The sequence below is a fragment of the Ceratotherium simum genome, chromosome 16, assembly GCF_057802395.1.
Source record: "Ceratotherium simum simum isolate JZ-2026a chromosome 16, ASM5780239v1, whole genome shotgun sequence".
Taxonomy (NCBI): Eukaryota; Metazoa; Chordata; class Mammalia; order Perissodactyla; family Rhinocerotidae; genus Ceratotherium; species Ceratotherium simum.
In genome coordinates this window covers 24,995,030-25,016,013 of record NC_141915.1, presented here as the reverse complement: position 1 = coordinate 25,016,013, position 20,984 = coordinate 24,995,030, and the positions used below count along the sequence as shown (strand labels likewise).

Sequence of the window (20,984 nt, the reverse complement as noted above, 5' to 3'; positions counted from 1 at the left end):
GTCAGCATATGTGTTTCCTACAATAGACGTTTCAAGGCAGGATTTGTTTCTCTTCTGAACTGAAATAATCTGCTACTTAGGAGAATGGGGCTTATTTACTATGGGACCTTAGCTGCGGAGATGAATATTTTTACAACTGCCCTCATAAACCGCCCCCCCTCATCTGCTGCCCAGGGAGGGGGCGGGGCTCCAGAGGTGAGCTGAGGTGCCTGCCTTGTCTCAGAAGCCCCATTAAGTTGTTAAGGCATTTAGTGCCCCAGACAGTGCTGACTGCAAGGGCAGTTCAAATCCCCACCCAGATGGGGATAGGGTCATGAAAGAGGGGGCTTTGATTTCTTCCCTGGGCAGGGCGCAGAATCCACCTTGGTCAGGGGCAACAGTTGAAGGAAGAAGCAGTAAACTGCCCAGACCGGGAGACTCTCACCCTTACCTCACCTCCTTGGCCATGCTCTCCCAAAGCCTCCTTGTCATTCAGAGGGGAGCAGTAAGAACGTGGGGGAAGAAGGGACTGTGAGGGGATTGTGTGTGTGTGTTGGTTTTCATGCCTGAAAAGTTCTTAGCATCTGTATAAAGCAAAGAGAGATGGACAATGTGTAACAACAGCTCCAAACCTGTCTCTGCCTCTTACTAACTATATGAACTTGGGCAAATTACTTACATTCTAAACATCTCCCTCTCCTTATCTGTAGCATGGGGATGAGGATAGAGATGGTTACTACCCACCAAGTTTGTTGCGAGGATTAAATAAGATGATGCTTGTCTGTGCTCAGCCCAGGGCCTGGTACCCGGGAAGCACTCAATCAACACTAGCTGTTATGATTGTTCACAGTTAGTTACAACCCTGCCACTGGGCACTTTAGAGATTTCCTTGGGTGCTGCAGATTTCAGCATCAGGGAAAACAACAGCAACCACACAGATATCCTGGCCCAGAATTTGGTTTGTCTAAGACCCAGGGTTAGTTAGGTTGCTGTGGCAACTTGGGAGGAGATATGAAAGGGGATGAGCAGGAGGCAGGAGGCAGGAGTCTGGTTTTCAAGCTCTGATCTGACAATCAGGGCAATCAAATCCACTGGGCTTGGAGAGAGAGAAACAGAGCCGGAAGGGAGGGAGGAGTAAGCGGCCACAGAAATAACTGTCTCCTCTTAGGTAACGAGGCAGTGGTTCAGGGGATCTGGCGGGTATCCTGGAAGGGCTTCTCTCCTCTGTGCCTCACTTTCTTTCCAGGAGAATGAGCCCCGTACTCCTTCTCCAAAGGTGATACAAGAGGGAGGAGATTATGTATGGGGCGAATGTTGCAAGACAGCCAGGTGAGTTAGCTGGAGGTGGCCAGGTGAGTTTGCTACAGACTGGAGCAAAGGGTACAGTGAGCAAGGCCACCACAGATCATGCAGCCAGATCCCATGGCTTGGGCCAATGCTAGGCCAGCTTCCATCCCACGCCAACTTCCTCCTCCTCCTCCTCGAGCCGATCAATACGAGCACCAGTCTCCAACCAGCCCTTTTCCTTGCCACTGCCCTGCTCTCTGACCTTTTGGGGGCCTTTCTCTTGATTCCGCTCCAGAATGGAGGTAGGGGCCATCACTCCGGGCCTGCTCAATGGCCTCAGAATGGGCTGTCACGGGGCCTATAACCAGGGACAGCTCCTGCTGGCGAGAGCTGGAATGGGGGGGTGCAGATAAAGGCCTTCCAGGCTGAAGATAAATGGCTGCCTGCAGCCTGCTACAGTAACTTCAGGCCCCCAAGAAGAGCAAACAAAGGGTGTCCCTGTGACACTCACTGGAAAGATGAAGACCCATCAGCGGCAGCCAGGCTGGTTCAAAGCCCCAACTTAATTGTCAATTAAGCATGCATAAGGGAGACAAAGCCATGACAACCCTGGGCTGCATGCTGGCCTGCGATTGTAAAGCCAGGAGGGGCAACGCTGAGAACAGCTGATTCTGCTGACGGTGTGTTTGCAGGGCACCTTGTAACCAATCAGCCGCTGACAGAGGCAAAGGGCTCCTCCTGCCACTCCTATTGTGCCGGACATTCCAGGACCAGGGTCACCCTGTGGTCATCGTGGGCAAGTGGACCACAAGGCGCTAAGCGTGGCTGGGAGGGCAGGGGCTCAGAGAAGGGATGCTCTCCTCTCCAGGAAGAGGGTTCAAGGGAAGGATTTGTCTCTGAGGTGCCTCTGGTCCTCCTGGCTCAGATGCTGGTGGTGGGGAGGGAAGGACGGGGGTACCGGGTGGGGAGATTGGGGCCTTGTCTCCCCAGCTCAGCCTTAGGGGTTGCTAGTGCTGACTCTGGAGGTTGGTTTCTCCTCGGCTACCACAGAGCTCTTTTTGTATTCTGCCTCCATTACATTTTGGGCTTGGTCAGAGACCATACCTTGGTTGCGGGGACCAGAATGAGGCTCTGCAAACAAACGCCTTCCCTGAGTGCTGGTCTCCAGCCTGCTGTCTGTCTAGCCCCTGATGCACCCCCCGGGAGCCTCGTCACAGCTCAGATGCTGCCCGCCCTAGCAGCCTGAGGGGCGGACACAGGCACCGATCCCCGTATCCTGCACCCCAGGCACCGGCTCAGCAGCCGCCTCCACTCCAGTCCCAGGGCCAGGACACATCTCATTGCCTCTTAGGAACAATGCCCCAGTGTGAAATTTAAAAGGAAATAGATTTCTGCTGCTTGTCATTCTTTCCACTGCCGCTTGTTTAGTCCTCTGTAATAATAAGAGTAATGATGATAGTAGTTACGGTTTATTGGGAAAGATGGTGTTTACATATTCTCTCATTTAATCCTCACATGGACCCTATGAGGTCAGTATTATTCTCCATCTTATAGACAGAAAATTCAGACTCAGAGAAGTTATGTGAATTGGTCATGCTGCAGTTAAGGGAATTAACCTGGCTGGTTAGAACCAGGATTCAAAACTAAGTCTAGAAAATCCAGTCACTGGGTGTGGACAAAGATGGTCTTGATGAACCCTGAGTGAAAATTAAGGTGGAGGGGAAGGCAGCCACTGAAAATATAGAGTGTCCCCTAATTATTGCTCCATAAACAGCAGTCTCTCCTTAGAAAGACGCACGAAGCCCCCAAAGATAACCTTGATCCCCAGTTGGTTCTGGGGACTTCACACCCCCCAGCATGATGTCTCCCCAACTAGAGAATAAGCCCCAGAGGTCAGGGACATGTCTTACTCATCACCAGCACGGTGCTGGGACTTAGTTCATATTCAACGCACCTCTGTGCTGAGGGAAAGTACGGAGTGGGAATCAGCAGGCCTGAGATCTAGTCCTTGTTCTGTTACGATCACTCTGTGTAACTCTGGGCCTCAGTTTCCTTCTTCGAAGTCCCTCCTAGTTCTAACATTCCATGATTTTTTTATAGGTCAAAATTTCTGGGGACCCCAGAGAATCCACTTCCAGGGGGACATGCCTTCTCAGAGTGATCAGAGAGGTCTCTGGGCTCCCTTTCCTGCCCTCCCTGCCCAATCTGCAGTACCTGCTCCCGTCCCTCCAGCCCCAGCTCTCTGGGTCTCCTGTCAGTATACCGAATGTCTAAGCGAACGACCCTGTGGTGACCTCACCACAACCCCAGCTTGTCAGAAAGCTGCTGGGCCTTTGTTTGGCGTGCAGGCTCCCTGACTTTGGTGTGGAGATCACAGGTCCCAGCACAATAGCCATTGTCTTCTCAATAATGCCCCTTGCCCCAACCACGCCCCCCACAGCTCCCAGACCCAGCTCTGTGGATCACTGCGGGCGCAAGTGCTCCAGTCCTGCTCAGTGCCGGCCACATGCCACTGCCCTCTGAACCCTGCTTCCAATTTCCAACTTTCCATAAAGGGGCTGAGTTACTCTGCAATCAGGCCACTGTTCCTCTGAGGGCTTCTCTGTCTTTCAAGAGCAACACAAATTTTCTCCCCACGTGGCCGAGCCCTTCCCTTCTGTGGGAGCAGGATCCAGAGAAGCCCCCAGCCCTGGCCCAGGCTTCATGCTGGACAGTTTCAGGCTTCCAGAGACCACTGAAGAGGTCATGCTATGGGAGGGCACGGTGTGGAAAAAATGCTTGGATATCATCCAGCTGGTAGCTCTGAGCCTGTCCCCCTAACACTTAGGTCAGCTCCAGGTCTCAGGCCTCTCCCAGCAGAAGGGCAACCAGCAAGCGAGGTGAAGAACAGATTTCAGAATCACCCCAAGTTAGAAATGGTGCTTGGCTCTGCTTTTGCAAGCTCTCCCCCAGAGCAGGCAGGAGACCACGCCATACTGTCTACATGGGCACCAACTGACCTCCCCCATTCTGGGAAGCCAGCTTTCCCGGGAAAACTAAGCCCTGGGGGAGAAGTGCTCACCCCAGCCTATTCCTGATGCAGAGCTCAGCATATGGGGTCCATTCCCACAGTGAAGATGTAGGATTCCATCCCGATAAGCTCATACCCCTCAGCAGAGGGCCTGGCACCCAATAGCACACAGAGGTACAACTGGTTTTGGGTAACTCATCACTGCAAAGATTTCAGGTGACTGACTCCCCCCCAACTCTGGCAGGAAACAGAAGCCAACAAGCAGAGGCTGCCCATAGAGTGACCGGCCCGAGGCCCCTGGGCTCCTCCTGCTGCAGCTGGACAGAGCGCTGGGGTGGGATACAGACGGGGATGGAGGAGGCGACCCCTCTGCCTGCAGTTTGGACCTGACAGACCAATAAGGCAGCCTTCTGGGCTAATCTGATGGTGGCACTAACCTGCTTGCTAAGTCAGCAGCCACCCAGGGAGAAGAAAGAGGCCTAGAGAAGAAGGGGGCGAAGGGCTCCCTGAGGCCAAGCAAGGACTCAGAGGAAAGCTGACCACAGCCACACACTATTTTCACGAGAATATTCTGGCAACAGGAGGAGGCCAGCCCTAGGACCAGCCCAAAACATTTCCTCCTCTGAAAAATCTTGACCCAGATGAGACCCGTGGGGAGAAGCAGGACGGTCCGGCTGCCGAGGCCGTGGGGGCCGGCCCTGCTTACCTGGCAGTTTGTTTGGAGGAGAGGTGCTGGGCTGGTGGTGAGGGGAGCTGTGGGAGAGCAGGGGGTTCAGGCTGTGTGTCTGGTTGGAGCTGTAGGCGTCCATGGCCAGCTTTTGCCGGAATGCCTCCTCCTTCCTGCGGTTTGCAAACCAGTTGTAGACACGGACCTCAGTGACCAGGTTGGAGCCCAGGCCATGGGCCTTGGAGGGGGAGACGCCTCGCTGCAAGCATTCTGCCCTGAGAAGAGACAGAGAGGAGATGGTGAGTGAGGGTGGCCAGGGGGAGACTTGCTGGTGCTTGGCCCCAAACACACATCACAGTGGTCTTGTTAGGAGTGTGGAGATGCTGAGGACAGAGTGGGAGCCTAGGAAAGAGGCTGTCCTGAGAAAATTCCAGCCCATCGAGTTCTCTGATGATGATGGCTGGAGTGGGGCCGAACACAGGTACAGAGCAAGCTGTGCTGCCCCAGGCCTCCGGTGTGGCCCCCAAGGAGAAGTCAGCCAGCCAAGGGCAGGCAACTCCAGGGGCAAGGTCCAGACTGGGCCTCCTGACACCTCCTCATCTTGCTATTCTGCCCACCCTACGAAAGGCAAAGTCCTTTGCTGGCTCTGTCTGAGTCCCTTCAAAGCACTCCGAAAAGACTTCTAGTATTCTAGGGTTTGGACACCCCGAAAGGGTACCAGGGAAGCCAGATCCTCTATTCGCTTGGCAGGAATCCCCTCCAAAGGGCAAGCTGGGTAAGGGAAAAGGGGGACACGTGGAGATGGCTGGTCTGTAGTTTGATCATTGCTGATGAAACCCCAATTCCAGGTGTGAGAGAGATTCTTAGACACTGCTGGATGCCGGGGAGCTTCTCGTTAGCAGGGGGACAGAGCACAGACTGGGGACTCTGTGACATGTATAGGCTGATCATTTTGCCTCCACCCTTCCTGGCCTGACCTCCCTGGCCGTGTCCTTCCACTGCCAGAGCCATCCCATCCCAGAGACAAAGAGAGAGCCCACAGGTCTTGGCCAGAGTAAGGAGCAGATTTTTTTAGAAAGTCAATGTTGGAGTCAGGGAGGATGGGGCAGGAATGAAGCAAAAAGAGATCTCAAGGATTTCTAATAGTTTTCTGCAGAATTACCCAGAGTGTTAAGATACAAAAAGAACTCTAATCAGTGTGGGCAGAGTGGACTGAACAGATCCGACCAATTTTTGCTCTCCTGCCAAGTTTCCTTTTGGACCAACGGGTGTACAACTGGTTGAGGCCACAGCCAGTGTGTGGCGAAGGGATAGTTTTATATGGAGGTCAAACACACGGTTCTCACTCCACTGGCATCATATTTTAGGCCAGAACTCTCCAGAGTGTCTTCCCTGGAATAATAGTTCATGGGAGTGTTATTAAGTATTCCCCAGAAAAACGACTCCATGGTTAACAAACAATTCGAAAAGCTAAGTGAGGTTCTTGACTGTAGGACTTCTCAGAGCCTTTCATATATTAATGTTTGTCATGACTCCCTAAGAGGAAGTATGCATAGGATCTTTCTCAAACTTATTTATTAGTGACTTGAAATTTGGGTTCTGTGGAACACACATTGGGAAACCCTGATTTAGCCACACTTATCTGGATAACCAGTGTCTCAATCTCCCAGGACCGAGGGGATGGATCCTGGGTCCATGTGCTTGCCCTCCTGCTCGAGTGAGCTTCTGGTGGTGTTACCTGTTGCACTCCTCCACTAAGGCCTCCCTCTCTTCCTTGCTGGGGTTCTTTTGCCGGTCGTAGGCCTGGTACAAGATTTGCTGGGACGCGGGCCCCCATTTGAACCGGTTACGACGCATCTTCTTGTTGGTGGGCTCAGAGCAGGCATCATCGGACTGCCCAGGCCCCTGGCTCTGTTGACTGAACTCTGGAAAGAGAAATAGCAGCTGATCCTGACTGCTTTTGTCTGTCATATTTCCAGAACTCTGGACTGTCTGGTTGAATTCTGAAAAGAGAAAGGAGTAGATTTGATAGGGTCTGTAGCCTTCACTCGGCAGACAGACAGACAGATAGACAGACAAAAATACCTTTATTCCTCTCCCCTAAGCTTTGTGATCTGCCATTACTGCATGTGGAAGTGTGAAGGGAGGCCTTTCCTTTCTTTGAAGGAGCTTAAACGTAGCCAACCATTGTTTTAAGGGCAATTTATTATTTTTTTTCATTAGCTCACTGGCCCTCAGACATGAAGCAACACTCTGACTCCTGAACTCTTGTATTTTGATGTCCGGGGGATGAGCTCAACTCAGTCTCAGGTCCAGGGGGAAAATGCTCGAAGGTACAGTTTGTACTTAGACGAAATATTCAGAGAATGAAAATAGCTCTCCCCACCCATATATGTAGATCCATCCTAGGTATCCACATTATAATCTTATGCTCTTAGAAAAACCCCCAACGCACACCCTTCTGATTACTGCTTTGAAGTAGATATAACTGGAGCTTTGTATTGGAAAGAGAAGCTCTTTAGATCTCAGGTAATTTCAAAGACAGTGGGGGTGTGAGTGTGTGTCCAGGGGTCCATTTATGAGGGAAATAGCCCAAGAGGGAAAGGTCTTACAAAACTGCCCACACATTTGAAAGATAGCAAATGCAGAGGACGGCAAATACCGGCCCTTTCTAGGAAGGGCATTTTAGCCGTTGGAGAAAGATAACTGTAGATGGACTGATGCCCCCGTCTGTCCAATTCCCAGGGCCCAGGCACAACGTGATCCTTAATACACTTTCGTTGAATGCATGACAGAAAGATGGCAGCTCGCCCAGTGGTGATGCCCGAGCCTATATGTTTAAATGAGATTTGATGTTTACTTGTGGAAGAGAGCTTTGTTGTTCTCCTTCTCACATCTGCGTGAAGCAGGGTTCATGAGGGTGATTAGTTCCATTTTACAGATGAATAAGCATAGAGGCCAAGCACCCTGCTGAGCAAGGACACACAACAGATTCATTTCCCAGCTCCTGGTCCCCATGCCCTGGACCTTGATGTTTTTCTTTCTTGGTTCCTGGAATCACTCCTGCAGGTCTCAGAGACAACTGAATCCCAAGGTTCAAAGTCAGGCCACTATTTAATGTCTGAATCCCCTCTACAACACCCTACCACGAGGTCTTCCAGTCTATACACCTCCAGCAATGGGGAATTTACTTCTGGTCTAGGCGTCCATTTCCATTTTGGTCCGTCACAAGGAGCAGTGGGCCCCTGACCAGCCTGGACTTAGGACCTCAGCTGCAGGCGGTGTTGGGCTTTGTCTAACCAGTTGCTGATTGGCCAAGTCAACGAGCAGTCTCCCCAGTGCATGGCTTGAATGGGTCACCGGGGCCTTTGATTTGGGACCCATTCACTTTGGATGATTCTCAGGCCACGAGGGCTCTGTTTTCACTGGTTCTCAACAATTCCTTTAGATACCTGAGAGAGTCTCTGCCCAATTTACTGGCAGGAAGGCACAGACTCAATGGGATAATGTAGGGTCCCAGTCAAGTTACTTAATTCCCTGATCTCTCAGCTTTCCCACCTGTGGAATGGGACTGGGTGAAAACCCAAGGGGCACTAACTAGTCTTTTAGAACATCTACCCCTAGTCAGGATGATGATGATGATGACCCAAATTCCTATGTCTTTCATGCCTCCTGTATTATTTGTTCTTCACAGGAGCAATCTAAGTGAGTTATTTTCGGGATATTCAGAGGGGGAGAAAGAAGTTCCCTGTTCAGTGGGGTCTGTCTCAGTGTCTTCTCTCCTCCCTGTGGTCATGTGAGTCATAATAAATAATAGCCAAAGCCAGTGTGGATAATCCCAAGGACCCAGGATCTATTTGAGGGTCTTCATTTGTTGTGAACAGATGTAATAACAGTTAACGTGTATTAAAACATTTCTACGGTGAGGTATTGTACAAAGTCCTCTCAATGTATCCCTCCATCTAATTCTCACAACCTGTCCATGTGAGAAATATTGTTATCCCCATTTCATAGATGAAGAAACTGAGGTTCAGACTGGTTAAGTGACTTGCCCAAGGTTGCATGGACTTGGGGCAGGAGCCAGAATGTGAATCCAGCCTGTAGATGCTAAGGCACCTAAGCAGCAGCCTGTGCGTCACCTCCTGCTAGAAACAAAACTCCACCCGATATGTCCACAAAACCTTCAACTCGGACTTAGGTGGAGGTAACAAAACGGGCTCCCGAAGTTTTGTGTGTGGTGGTTGTGAGGCACACTCACAGCCGCCCATAGTTTGGGGGGCTACCTCCGTCTGTTGGCTGCCCGGTGTCCAGAACCAGCACACGCCAGTATCAGCCAGGCTGACTTGCCTGCTCGTGTTCAGAAACATCCACTTCAGGGCCTTGGCCTTAGCCTCTCTCAAATTTTGAAGAATTAGGCTCTCACATGTCCTCCAGCCACCACCAACTCTCCTCCACTTCCTTCCAGCTTAATGAGGGGGTGGGAGACAGAAAATGTTCATTGCTCATAAAAATTAACTTGGAGAAGTTGGCTTCAGTAGCCTCTTTATAGGCTCAGGAGCCAGCTTGGACAAGGAGATTTTATGCGTGTAGATGGGGCCATGAATATTACCATCTATTATTTTTAGTTTTTCAAGAAAATGTGTAATCATGTGATATCTTTTTAAAATTGTCCCCCCTCTTTCTCCTTCCACCCACTCCACTCACTTGCAGCCTTCTATTTATCTCACTTCCTTATTTTTATCCCATGATTTTGTATCTTGTATTCATCCTTCAAGACTTGATTCAAATGTCACCTCCTCTAGGAAGCCCTCTGTGATGCCTCCAGGCAATTTAGCAATTGCTCTGCTGCCCCTTGTGTATACCTTTATAATAGCCCTTAGAAAGCAGCTGTCATTATTTATTCAAACATCTTATCTTTGTCATTAAATTGTAAGTCCCTGGAGAAAAGGACCCGTATATCCCGCAGCCCAGCACAGTGCTTGACTCCTATTAGGTGCTTATGTAGTGTTTACAGAATGAAGGAATGTTTCTTAAGCTTTGTCTCATGTGACTTTCAAACCATAATAACAATAACAGCAACAATAAAAAATCCTTTGCAGAAACTGTCATAAGCTTTTGTAAAATGTCCCTTCTCAAGCATCGTGAGAAACTTTCTAGGACTTCTGTCTCTTTAGAAGCTTCCAGTTGGCTTTCCCTGCCTCCTTCTCCTTTCTGAGGGAACTCCCATTGAACACAGAGAGACAGCTCAAGCTGGAGATGCCACATGACGCTTGGCTTGGAGTGCGGGCAGATCCTAAGGGTTCTCTGGCCTTTGGGGACTGTGGCTCCTGGGAATTTTCCTGGACTTTCCAGGAATTACAGAGAGTTGCTTCACGTCAGAAACACAAATTCTTATAGACCTAGTCACCATGGATGATGGATCAACCCTTTATAAAGGGCTTCCACCCCTGCACAGCCAAGGGCTCTCACTTGCTGCTTCTAATCTATCCTTTAAAGCTTCCAACAAAAGACCAGACAACCACAACATGAGATGAATGCTTGAAACCTTTCCTTCCACCATGAAGGCCTTTCCAGCCCATGGACATTGAGACAATAAATACTGAAACATTTGGAGCAGTGTATGACAGAAAACAAGAGTGATTTTAAAAAGTGGCCATCCAGTGAGAGGGAAAAAACCCCACCCAGAAAGTGGTGGAAACTAATATCTTGACGAGGACAGAGAAGCCCATGGCACAGAGGACAGTGTGTGGGGAGAGTGAAAACTCATATAAAATTTTCCTAGGAAAAGGGCTAGACTGAAATAATTAAAGTATAATGTAAAAGTACACTTTCCTAAAATCAAAACAGTATGTTATTCATACTCTTGTCAGTCAAATGCAGTTCAAACTTCCCTAGACTTCAAAACAAAAATCTCTCAGTATTATTGAGTGGAAGAAATCTTGGGACAGAAAGGAAATTTGGGGATGGGAATGGGAGTGAGGAGAACTGACTGGTCAGAGTTCCACAGGCAGACACTTTCCCTGTGTCCTGCCTTAGCCAGAAGCAGCTTCTTCATTAGACAGGCTCACCAGCTGAGGTCCCCAAACTCGACCAATTTTCATAAATGTAAGGAAGCACCTTTAATTGCTTCAGAATTCAGTTTTACTCCCCATCTTCCCAAATAACAGCGTCAGATTCGGACTATATCTATATATACAAACACCTTCAATTTTTCATACGCTTTTCAGAGGGGAGGAAAATAACAGTAAAGTGATCAATATTATTGACTGCTATGAAATGTCTTTCTTGGAAACTCTGATCTGTGGTCATGTATCAAGGGGAGCAGCTTGGCTTACTTTGGGGACGATATTCTACTGTTACCTACTTGGTTTCAAAGAGAAAGATGTTGGGAGCAGGGACCAAAAAAATTCAAGATACATTGCACACACTGAAGGACTTGTCAAAGCAACTGGCTGGGTAGTAAGGGACTGTGGGAGAAGAAAATGACATAAGCCAATCCATTGTACAGCAACTATGAAGGCCAAATCCACCTGCCAGCTTCCTTATAGTCACCAAGTGCTACACAGGCCTTCTTGATGAAGGGGAGACTGAGGCACCCCACAGGGGTCAGAGTTAGGGCAAAGGTCACTCCAGGTTGAGGCAGAGGCGGGATTAAAGCACTTACGTCGGAGGATCTCCCGTTGCTTTCGGACGTACCAGGTGTACAGGGCGGCGCGCTTCTGGGTCTTCATAGGTGTGCCCTTGTTGAGATGCTGGGAGAGGTGCGACTGGTTCAGACCCGTGACATCGACCACCTCCCTCTGGGGGATGTTGTGTTGCTGCATGTAGCCCTTGATCATTTTGGCAGCCCTCCAAGGGTCCTCACTAGATAGATAAGCAGATAGTTAGGAAGCTGATGGAAGATGTCTGGGGAGAAATACTCTCTTTCTAGGGGTTTTACCTAAACTCTCTGCAGAACTCTGATCTTCACCTATATCGCCACTTGTCCAAGCTACATCCTTGGAGAGATGTGAGAACCATTATAGAAGCTAGACAATAGGGAAAATGAAAGCTCCTATATAGTACGCTCCATCCCTGTCTTCTGAGATTAGGAGGGCAAAGATGAAGATGACTTCCTGTCTTCAGGAATGAGAAAGCACTACCAGCTCTCTCTCTTCTTAAGCAGAAAGAAAAGTTCTTGTTTTATTTTGCTTTCCTTTATTTTCTTGGAATGTTAAAAGGCAGGAGGCCCACTGGAAAGTGGAGATGCCTTTCACTTGGGGCTGGGCTGGCTGATCCTACAATGATAGGAGGTGGCAGGTAGTTTCATTCACCTAGACCTCTCCCACATTATTTTCCTTCTGAATGGGTGTCTCAGTTTTTTGTCTTATAAGATAGGTGTAAAACTTTTGTGTCTACCTCCTGAGAAGAAAGGAGGACTTCTTAGCCAAATGTTAAATAGTTTTCAGAGTTTTAGAAAAGTTTCAAGAAATACAATGAAACGAGTTTTTAAAAATGCAAGGAAAGTTCCTCCCTGGGACTGAAGAATCAGTCCGCTGAGGTGAGACACCTAAAGTTAAAAAAAAAAAAAAAAATTCTCCACAGCCCCGCCTCCCAAATAAACCTGATGGGGATGAGTAATTTCAATTTCTGGATAAGATAGTAAAGATCCCAGATGCCTTGTTTTGCTGTATTCTTACATTTCTCCTCTGATAGGGTAAGAGTATCTGGAAGGCAATGTTTCTCATAAATTTCAAGTTTGAAGTAAGAATATGGTTATACTTTTCATTTCTCCTAAACACAGGTGTGCAAAAAGTTTCTTTAGAACAATGTACTACTGCCTTTGAATTTTATTCATTGAAAATGTTTTCAACTTTGTCAATATCTTTTCTTGCTTGTTGAATTGGTGACTTAAAAACGGAAGATATCGTTTAAAACAAGAAATTAAAAAAATAATGCACAGTACAGAATAAAAGTATTAAAGAAGCAATACATCCCCATATACTATTTATTTAACGTAGCTACATATTTAACTTTAAAAAAAGCATCCTTTTGCTGTATGCTGTTGTATATATTAGTCTGAGAGAACATGAAAAAAATGAAGGGAAAAATTAGTTTCAGATGAAACAATAAAAAACTGTGTAAAGCTGTGGCCAAAACAGATACAGTGTTGCAAATGAAATAACCAATTTATTTCCAAATGGTGTCTCTAATATGCCAAATAAAATTAATTTTGTTTAATGAATTAAAAAATCTAGTAATTAAACTGAGATATTTTGTAAGCATTTAAATAATTGTTAAATATTTTAGCAAGTCTTTGACATTAAATTCGTGAGAACACAGGCTTTGATAGAGATGTTTTTGAGAAATGTAACCTTTTAAGATTAATTATATATGTTAACGAATTTCTCAGGTCTTTATAAAGGTAATACAACATATTGAAGTAACAACAAAAAATGAGAAAATGCGTTACAGTTTCAAATATGGAGAATTCATCTTGAGTAAGAGAAAAATAATGTAACATTTTGGATACACCCGTGTAAATATCAGAGATCATTTAAACACTTACTACTGGCGAATATTTCCACAGACACTTTTAGGGTGGAAAAACTTTCGACACATACGAACAATCACTTCTAAAGTTAGAAAAAGTATTTGGATTTTAAAGGTTAATATTGCTTTAACAGATTCTTTGACTGTTTTTGTTTTAAATTTCTTTACCTGTGTTCATTTTGTGTGTCTAAGAAACCTAGCGAAATAGTGTAATGTTCTTAGCGCGAATGGTTCCGTGGAAAGAGTGAATTAGCTTAACAATTGGGAAGGTTTAAAAAAAAAAAAAAGCCCAAGAAAACCTCTATAATTATAGCAAACCTTTAAGCCCGCATTAAAGGACTAGAGTTAGGGGTAAGATGGCGTAGTTATACCTTTATAGCTCTCCGACCACAGAATTCACATGTATTCGCCGGGAAGAGCCCGGAGAGCTGGTTATGGTTTTTTATTGAAAATACAGCTCATGCTTGGGGGTTCCCAACCCGATAAACACACCGATCCAGAGAAGCGCGCCCGGCCATTGTGCTCGGAGCGCAGGTGTCAAACGCGCGGCCGCGGCGCCCGCATCTTTCGCCCAGCACGCTCCTTTTCGAACAATGACTTCGCTGCCCACGAGCAGAAAAGCCCTGGACCCCAGCACAGGTCGCCACGCGTTCGCTAAGAAGCCGCCACTCCGGCTTCTACGAAGCCGCCAACTTTCCAGAGGCCACCGGCGCGCCAGCCTAGAGGCCGCCGGGCGAGGCGGCTCTCACCCTGGGCCGGAGCCCGGGGAGAGAGCGCGAAGGCCCCGATCTTCCTCTCTGGCCTTCCTCTTCTAGGAGGTATAAAGCGCGTCCAGGCGCTCCCCAAAGTGCCTCTTCTTGTTCTTTTCTTTCCGCTTTCGGGGGGAACAGGGTGGGCAAAAAAGGCGGTGGGAGTGTCTGGCGCTCAGGAGCCGACTGTGCAGTGACCTGGGAACCGCTAGCAATTTCTTGAAAAATTACTTTAATAAAGTCCGACCGCTCCCGAAGGTGGGGGAGGGAAGGCAGCACCCGCTTGGGCAAGAGAGAAAAACCTCTGGGTCTGTCCTGCGTGCCCACCCCAACGAGGGTCTCGGGCCCCCGAGCCTCCCTCCCCGCCCCGCTGGAGCCGGGGCTTTGCAGAGGGAAGAGGGCTGAGGTCCGGGACCCTGGGCCGCGCCTGGCTCTGCGCCGGCCGGGCCTGCGGGTGTCGGCGGCTCGGGCGCTCCGGCAGCCCGGGTCGGGCGCCAGGGCTCGGGGCGGCGCGGGGGGCTTAGCTGGGAGCGCCCCGCAGCGCAGTGCGAGTGCGCAGGGAGCGCCGGGCAGTCCCGCGTCCGCGTTTTGATTTCCTTCCCCCTCTAAGCCGCGTTTACAACTTCACCAATGAATAACCCGCCTCTCTTTTCAACCTAATCACGACTCTTTGTGTATCTTTCTGTTGATGATTTATAGAAATAAATTAATAACACCCTAACTCCACGTGCTGCAGTTTATGTTACATCTCTGCTGCGTCCAGCTCCGCGCGGGGCTGGGTGCGGAGGGGCGCCCTAGGTCGCCTCGGGCTTCTCAGATCCTCCCGGAGCCCCGCTAGAAAGCGGGCGCCTGCAGCCAAGAGGATGGGCCTAGGCCTCGCGGGCTCCCAGTGGCCGGCGGCGGGAGCTCGGTTAGTCTGCCAGGCCCTGGTCAAACTCCGGGCCTCCCTGCGCCCCAGCCTCTCCTCTTCCGACCCCTCACCTTCCTGTGCCCTAACCCCGGAGGGGGAGAAACCGCCGCCACGCGGGGAAACCGCGGGGGAAGAACCCCAAACCTACGTATTGTAGCAAAAATACTTTGGGGGGGAAAAATCTAGAAGTCCCCGATTGTCTTTGCTAGAGAGAAAACCACCGGGTCCCCAAATAGCAAATTCAAATACAAGGTCATATCCCATCCCAAACTGCCGCTGCGGGCGTGCGACCGAGACTGCCCGAGTCCCGGGCGCGACTTCGGCCCTGGCCCTGCCTTGAAACCGCGGTGCTCAAGTGTCCGAGGCCACGCGAGGGACTCGGTCCTAAAGCGGAGTGGCAGGGAGCGACGTGCGGTCTAAGGGAACCGCTGGGCTCCTTGGATAATTAGTAACCAGCTGTCAAAGCCCTAGGCCGGTCGGAGAGGCCCAGCAAACGATCCCGGACCGATAGATAGACAGCCGGCCAACCTGCCTGAATTCCCCGGGGACGCCGGGGTGTCGGCGGCTAGATTGCGACCAAATCCGCCGCGAACTGGGGTCGTTTGCCCCTGACTTGCTTAGATATGTGGTTTCTTTTGCCCCTTGCGGGTCCGCCCTGACCTTACAACATGCAAATATTTCCTTTTGCAAATCTCAGCCGGCTTTGGGGATTCCGGATAACCCTGGGGCCTTGCATGGGCGCTGCGGATGGGAGTGCCCACCAGAGAACTCGCCCCCTAGATTCCGGCCCCAGGGGCCGCCTGTCCCTCTGCAAAGAACGGCAGGACGCTGGTGCCCGAGGCTGGCCTGCGGCTTCCCCGACTAGAGAGAGACGGTGCCCGGGAGAAATGCGTGGCCTGCGGCTTGTGCGGGCCTGAGCCTCTGCTCCTGGGAAATCACCGCTGTTTCACAGCACCCACGCGCACCTTCAGTCGCGTGGGCAAACCTCGCGGCAAAGGGCTCCGCCGCTCGGGTTCTCCCAGGCCGAGCCCCAGCCCGGCCGACAGGGCCCTTCGGGTTTCAGGCTCTGGCCTGGGCAGGGGGAGAGGAAGCCTCAGGGCTCCGGGCCGTCCGGTTGAGGGATTGGGAGGGGTCCAGGTGTTGGGAGAGAAGCGGAGCGCCCCCCGGGGGACTTCTCTGGTGGGAAACAGGCTTGGCGAGAGTCGTCTGGCGCAGTGTCGCTCAGGCACAAGGCCAGGGGCTCAAGGGGCTCGGGTGTGTACTCCCCACCTCGATGGGCGCCTACCTGAGCATTCGGTCCACCTCCGCCCGCTGCTCCGCCGCCTCCTCGGTATTGAGCGCCTGCAGCTCCTTGAGGATGGGAGGGGTGTCATAGTCGTCCCCGTCCTCGGAGCCCTCGTCTCCGGACAAGCGGCCCTTGGAGTGGCCGTTGGTGAGAGTATGGAAGACCGGCTTGGTGTCTGGCTCGGCCCCGCTCCCAGGGGACAGGGGCAGCGTCTCCAGTTTCACCCCGAAACTCGGGGATGGCAGCAACTCCTCCAAGGCCTGGACCAGCACCTCCTTGGTGACCCCGGAGCTCAGCAGGGCGCTCAGGAGTTCTTGCTGGAGCGACGTGAGCTTGGACACCATTTTCCAAGGACAGAAAAAGAAGGGGGTGAGGGGGTGGGTGGGTGTGAGAGAGGAGGGTGGAGGGGAGTTTCACAAGCGAACCCTAAGTCCAGGAACCCCCCCCACCCTTCAGCCTCCAGACACCTGTTACTCTCCGGGGTCCCGGAGTCTCCTCCGAGAGGAGTCAGAAAACTTCTAACTTGCCATGATCGCCACCATTAGGCCATATAAGATATGCAAATTAGCGGGGAGGGCCCGGCTTTCGGCAAGATGCAAATGATGATGGGGAGGGGGAAAACCGAGAGAGAGGGAGAGTAAGAGGGGCAGACGAGGAGAGCTGGAGACCCGGGCCGGGAGCGGGGCTTGCCAGGGTCCATTGTACTCAGGCTGGGGGGCTGAGGCCCTTCTTGTCCTGGTTCTGTGTATCAGCCAAACTTTAGCTGACCCTTGGACTTGTTAAGCAAGTAAGCTTGCAGCCTAGCGTGGAAGGTGCAGGGGCTTTTCCACAGGCTGCGGGTCCGCCTTTAGTCTGCCGAGAAGAAGACACTGCGCTTCGGGGGTTCAGGTGAGAGCTAGAGCAAGTCGGGGTGCTCTTGGGAGAAGGAGATGGAGGAGCATGCGGGGAGTAGAGACCCTCCGAGGCATCTTAACCGACGCAGGTGGTGGGCCGGGAGCCAGCCCCGCGGAGGAGAAACTGACCACTTGGGAATGGACGCAGAGACCTGGGAGAAGTGGGAGGTGTTCGGCGGGGTGAACGCGGATTGCAGAGACCCCATTTAGTTCTACCTGGGTTACCGCTCTGCGCTCACCAACTCGGTCTGGCGATTTGGGTTTGCAGAACTGCCGGCCTGGAGAGCGTAGGCGAGCGGGAAGGAGGCCCCGAGAACCCTTGGAAGGAGGCACCGACTAATTTATGGCCAGAGGGAGTAGCCAAAGTTAGCTCCCCCAGCAGCGAGCTGCACCAGCACCCAGCCTGGCCAAGCCGCGGGAGAGCTGGACGCCTGGGCCACGCTCGCGTTTAAACCCGGAGTATCAAAGCGCCTCCGCTTTCGGGGCAAAACTAGGATTGCGGGGCCCCCTTTCTAGCGGTGAAAGCAAAGCTTGGCCTGCGGCTGGATGGACAGTTGGAGCCGCTTGTCCTCCCGGCCCACTGATCTCTGGTTTATTCCCAGCTCCAGGACACAGCAGTTCCCGGGGCCAGGGAGGGCGCTCTGCAGACGCGAGGTCACGGCGGCAGTGGCGGGAGAAAGCGCAAGTTGAGAAGGCGCCGACAAAGCCGCGGAGGGAAAGAAGTCGGGAACAATCTTGCAGCACGATCGGAGTTTCACCTGCATGTCCCGGGGCGCCGAGGGGAAAGGAAGGAGGCATGAGGCGCACCTAGACCTACAGGCTGGACCTGACGTGCAGACCAGGGGAAGGGGCTTCTCAGGATCCACCGCTCACAGACCCACAGCTCCCGGGGCAGAGGGCATCCCTTTCCCCTCTCTAGGCCTCAGCTTCCTCATCTGTAAAATACTGATACCTACAGTGCAGGGGACATGGAATGAGACTACCTGTGAAATTCTCAGAATCAGGCAGATCCAGCGCTAGGGTTGGAGGGACTTGGAGATTAGGGACAAAAATTTAGAATCAGCAGGGAACTTGCAAAGGAGTTTCTAAGCAATTCTCCTACCTTTTCCACCTTTAAAAGATAATTAGGAGGAAGTTGGCGTTAGTTTCGGGAAGAGAGGAATTTCAGGGGAAGAGAAGAATTTCAGCGTGGGGAGGAAGTGTCAGCCGCTCCCATCCGCTTGGTTTGAGATCAAATCCTTGGGTGTCTGAGGGCTGAAACTCCAGATGTGACTGATACAAGTCAGGCTGCTAAGGAGCTAGGCTGCCTCTTTAAATACAGGGTCTGCTACAGATGCCTGGGCCACCTGTGCTGGGAGCAGAAAGAAGGGGGGTGGGTGTGTGCACGGAGCCCTGGGGGAGGTTTATGCTCTCTCACTCTCTCTTTCCCTGAGAAAGGGGTAATAAGTTCATGGAAATGAGGGCCCTTCATTTCACCTTATTGTCTTCTAGTTTGTTGTGACATATGGCAGGTCTTTGCCCCTCACAATCTGGCCCAGTGGGAGAAACTTCTCTGCCTACCCAGCTCCCCTCAACCAGGATAATGAAGTGTTCAGAGTAAATGTCCCTGGAGAACAATCTCTTCTTCTCTGTCTCTCACTTGCTATCACGGTAGAAGCAGTCAAGTGTAATGAAGATCATTTTCTGTGTTTAGCTGGGAAAACCCATTAAAAAACCAGCAATCACTTCCCTTTTAACAACAAAGCTTTGATTTGTAGTTCTAACTACTGTGTGCCCAGTCTGACTCTCAAGCTTCCTTATCTCTCAAAATTCAGGTGTCAGCAAACCCATTCTTCCCCCTACCCTAAGCCAACTATATGAACGAACAGGAAGTTTCACAGAGTACGAGGAAACTTCCTATGAGTGTCCAGGTATGTCTTCCAGGCAATCTGGTTATGCAGCTCCAGCAACTTCCTGAAATCCTCCTGCCCAGACCTACCTTGTCTAAGCCATCTGGTGTAATATGGGTGCTCATCAAGTAACTGCAACTATAGATCTGTGAACAGATTCAACGCCTACCCCGTCACATGGAAATTTAAAAAGAAAAGTGTAAGTATCTCAGTAGATAGTCCTTCAGGATGTGGGTCATAAATGCTAACTAAATGAGTGATTTGATAAAACTCTTTGGTTAAACTTCCCCCAAACAGAAGAAGCAAGAATACAGTTGAAATACTCTGTTTATGCCTATGTGAAGCAAAGTGGTGATGGACTGATAGAGTAGCCCCATTTTAAAAATGAGAAAATAAGATATAGGACTTTTTAAGGAGATGGCTTGGAGCCACTGGAGTAAATTAATGGAAGGATTGAGATTGGGGCTCTGGACTTTTGAGCAAGACTTTAGGATGAAAGAGGAAGGTGTCTAGTTTACTGCTTTGGGAGATGGGAAGTTGAAAGGGGGGATTCTATGAGGGAGAAGTGGAGGATCCACAGCAGAGAATAGAGGGCAGACGCTGGAGTCAAACAGACCTAAATTTGGGTTTCAGATCTGCTTAACCAGTTGTGCAACTTGGGCACATTGTATAATCTTTCTGATCCTAGTTTCCTTATGCAGAAAATGATAATAAAACTCTACTGTGTTTTTGTGAAGATTCAATGAGTTAGTAATGGCGGGGTCCTGGAATATGACAGGCTCTCACATGTTTAGAAAGAAGCAGCACATCATGAAAGCATACAAAGAAGTGATGCAGCTGATCTCTTTGGACGCTTTTATTCCCAGTTTGTTTTTTCAAGAGTTACTGAATTTGAAGACACCATATTAGGTTCTTCTACTCAAATGATGAATCCACAGTTCAAATACCAAGATTTTCTATGGGAAATGTAGTCCCTGGTGTAAGATAATTTAAAATCCAGTTGGCTCATCACTCTTATGAAGGTTTTCTGAGCACCATCTTGGAAATTTCACAGAATGCCAAATGTGGTTCCTGTGGAGTCAACCTCTCCTATAACTTGGCAACGTAGGTGATATTACTTTTCTGCTCTTGTGCTTACAGTCTTCCCCCTACTTTCCATGGTTACCCTGCTTTGCTTACAGCAGGGAGAGCCTGGTCCTCTCCATCCTCTGCTGCTGCACTCTCCAAGGCTTTCCCATTAATTCCAGAGAGGCTCTAGAAGGCCTCAAAATGAATCATCTCTAGAGTAAAACATAAATACTGCCCTATCCTGGTCTGAAGGAGGTTAGGGGCCTTATTGTTGGAAAGTAGCATTGTAACCTGGGGAACATTCTAGACTGCAGGGTTAGGAGCCTGAGGTTCTAGCTCTGGATACAACACTCCTTTCTGGATGACTCTTCACCTTCCCAAAGGCTTTGGTGAGCATCTTCTCTAGGCCTCTGATTCCACTTTTGAAAAATGACCGGGTGGTCTGGAAGACCACTTAAGTTCCCTAACTTTTCTATGACTTGAAATTCCTAAATGGTCCTAAATTACTGGGGTGTCCATTTCCAGGCCTTTGGGCAGATGGTCCAAGAACCCAGGCCAGACTTCTGTGTAGTGCTGATCACAGGGCTTTTGACTAGCCCATGAAAAAATATACCACGGACAGTAAGTCCCACAAGGGTGAGGACCATCTCCTGTCTTACTCTTCAGTACCTGGAGAGGTGCCCGGTACATAGCAGGTGCTCAATGAAATACTTGT

The 20,984-nt window shown here is 50.2% G+C and overlaps 1 protein-coding gene across 6 annotated transcripts in view; it reads right to left on the bottom strand.

The window, feature by feature from the left end:
• The window catches only part of HNF1B (HNF1 homeobox B), a 51,478-nt gene extending 34,615 nt beyond the window's left edge, over positions 1-16,863 (bottom strand). For 3 of the 6 annotated variants that reach the window (XM_014790941.2, XM_004434842.3, XM_087440829.1), the window contains exons 1-4: positions 16,420-16,863; positions 11,608-11,807; positions 6,682-6,946; positions 4,983-5,218 (exon numbers count right to left, since the gene is read on the bottom strand). In XM_014790941.2, coding sequence (XP_014646427.1) covers positions 4,983-5,218; positions 6,682-6,946; positions 11,608-11,807; positions 16,420-16,763 — 1,045 coding nt within the window. In that variant the 5' untranslated portion in view covers positions 16,764-16,863. The remainder of the gene's footprint in view (positions 1-4,982; positions 5,219-6,681; positions 6,947-11,607; positions 11,808-16,419) is intronic. The other 3 variants (XM_014790942.2, XM_004434843.3, XM_014790943.2) reach the window with 1 other exon arrangement.
• Positions 16,864-20,984: the final 4,121 nt, after the last annotated feature.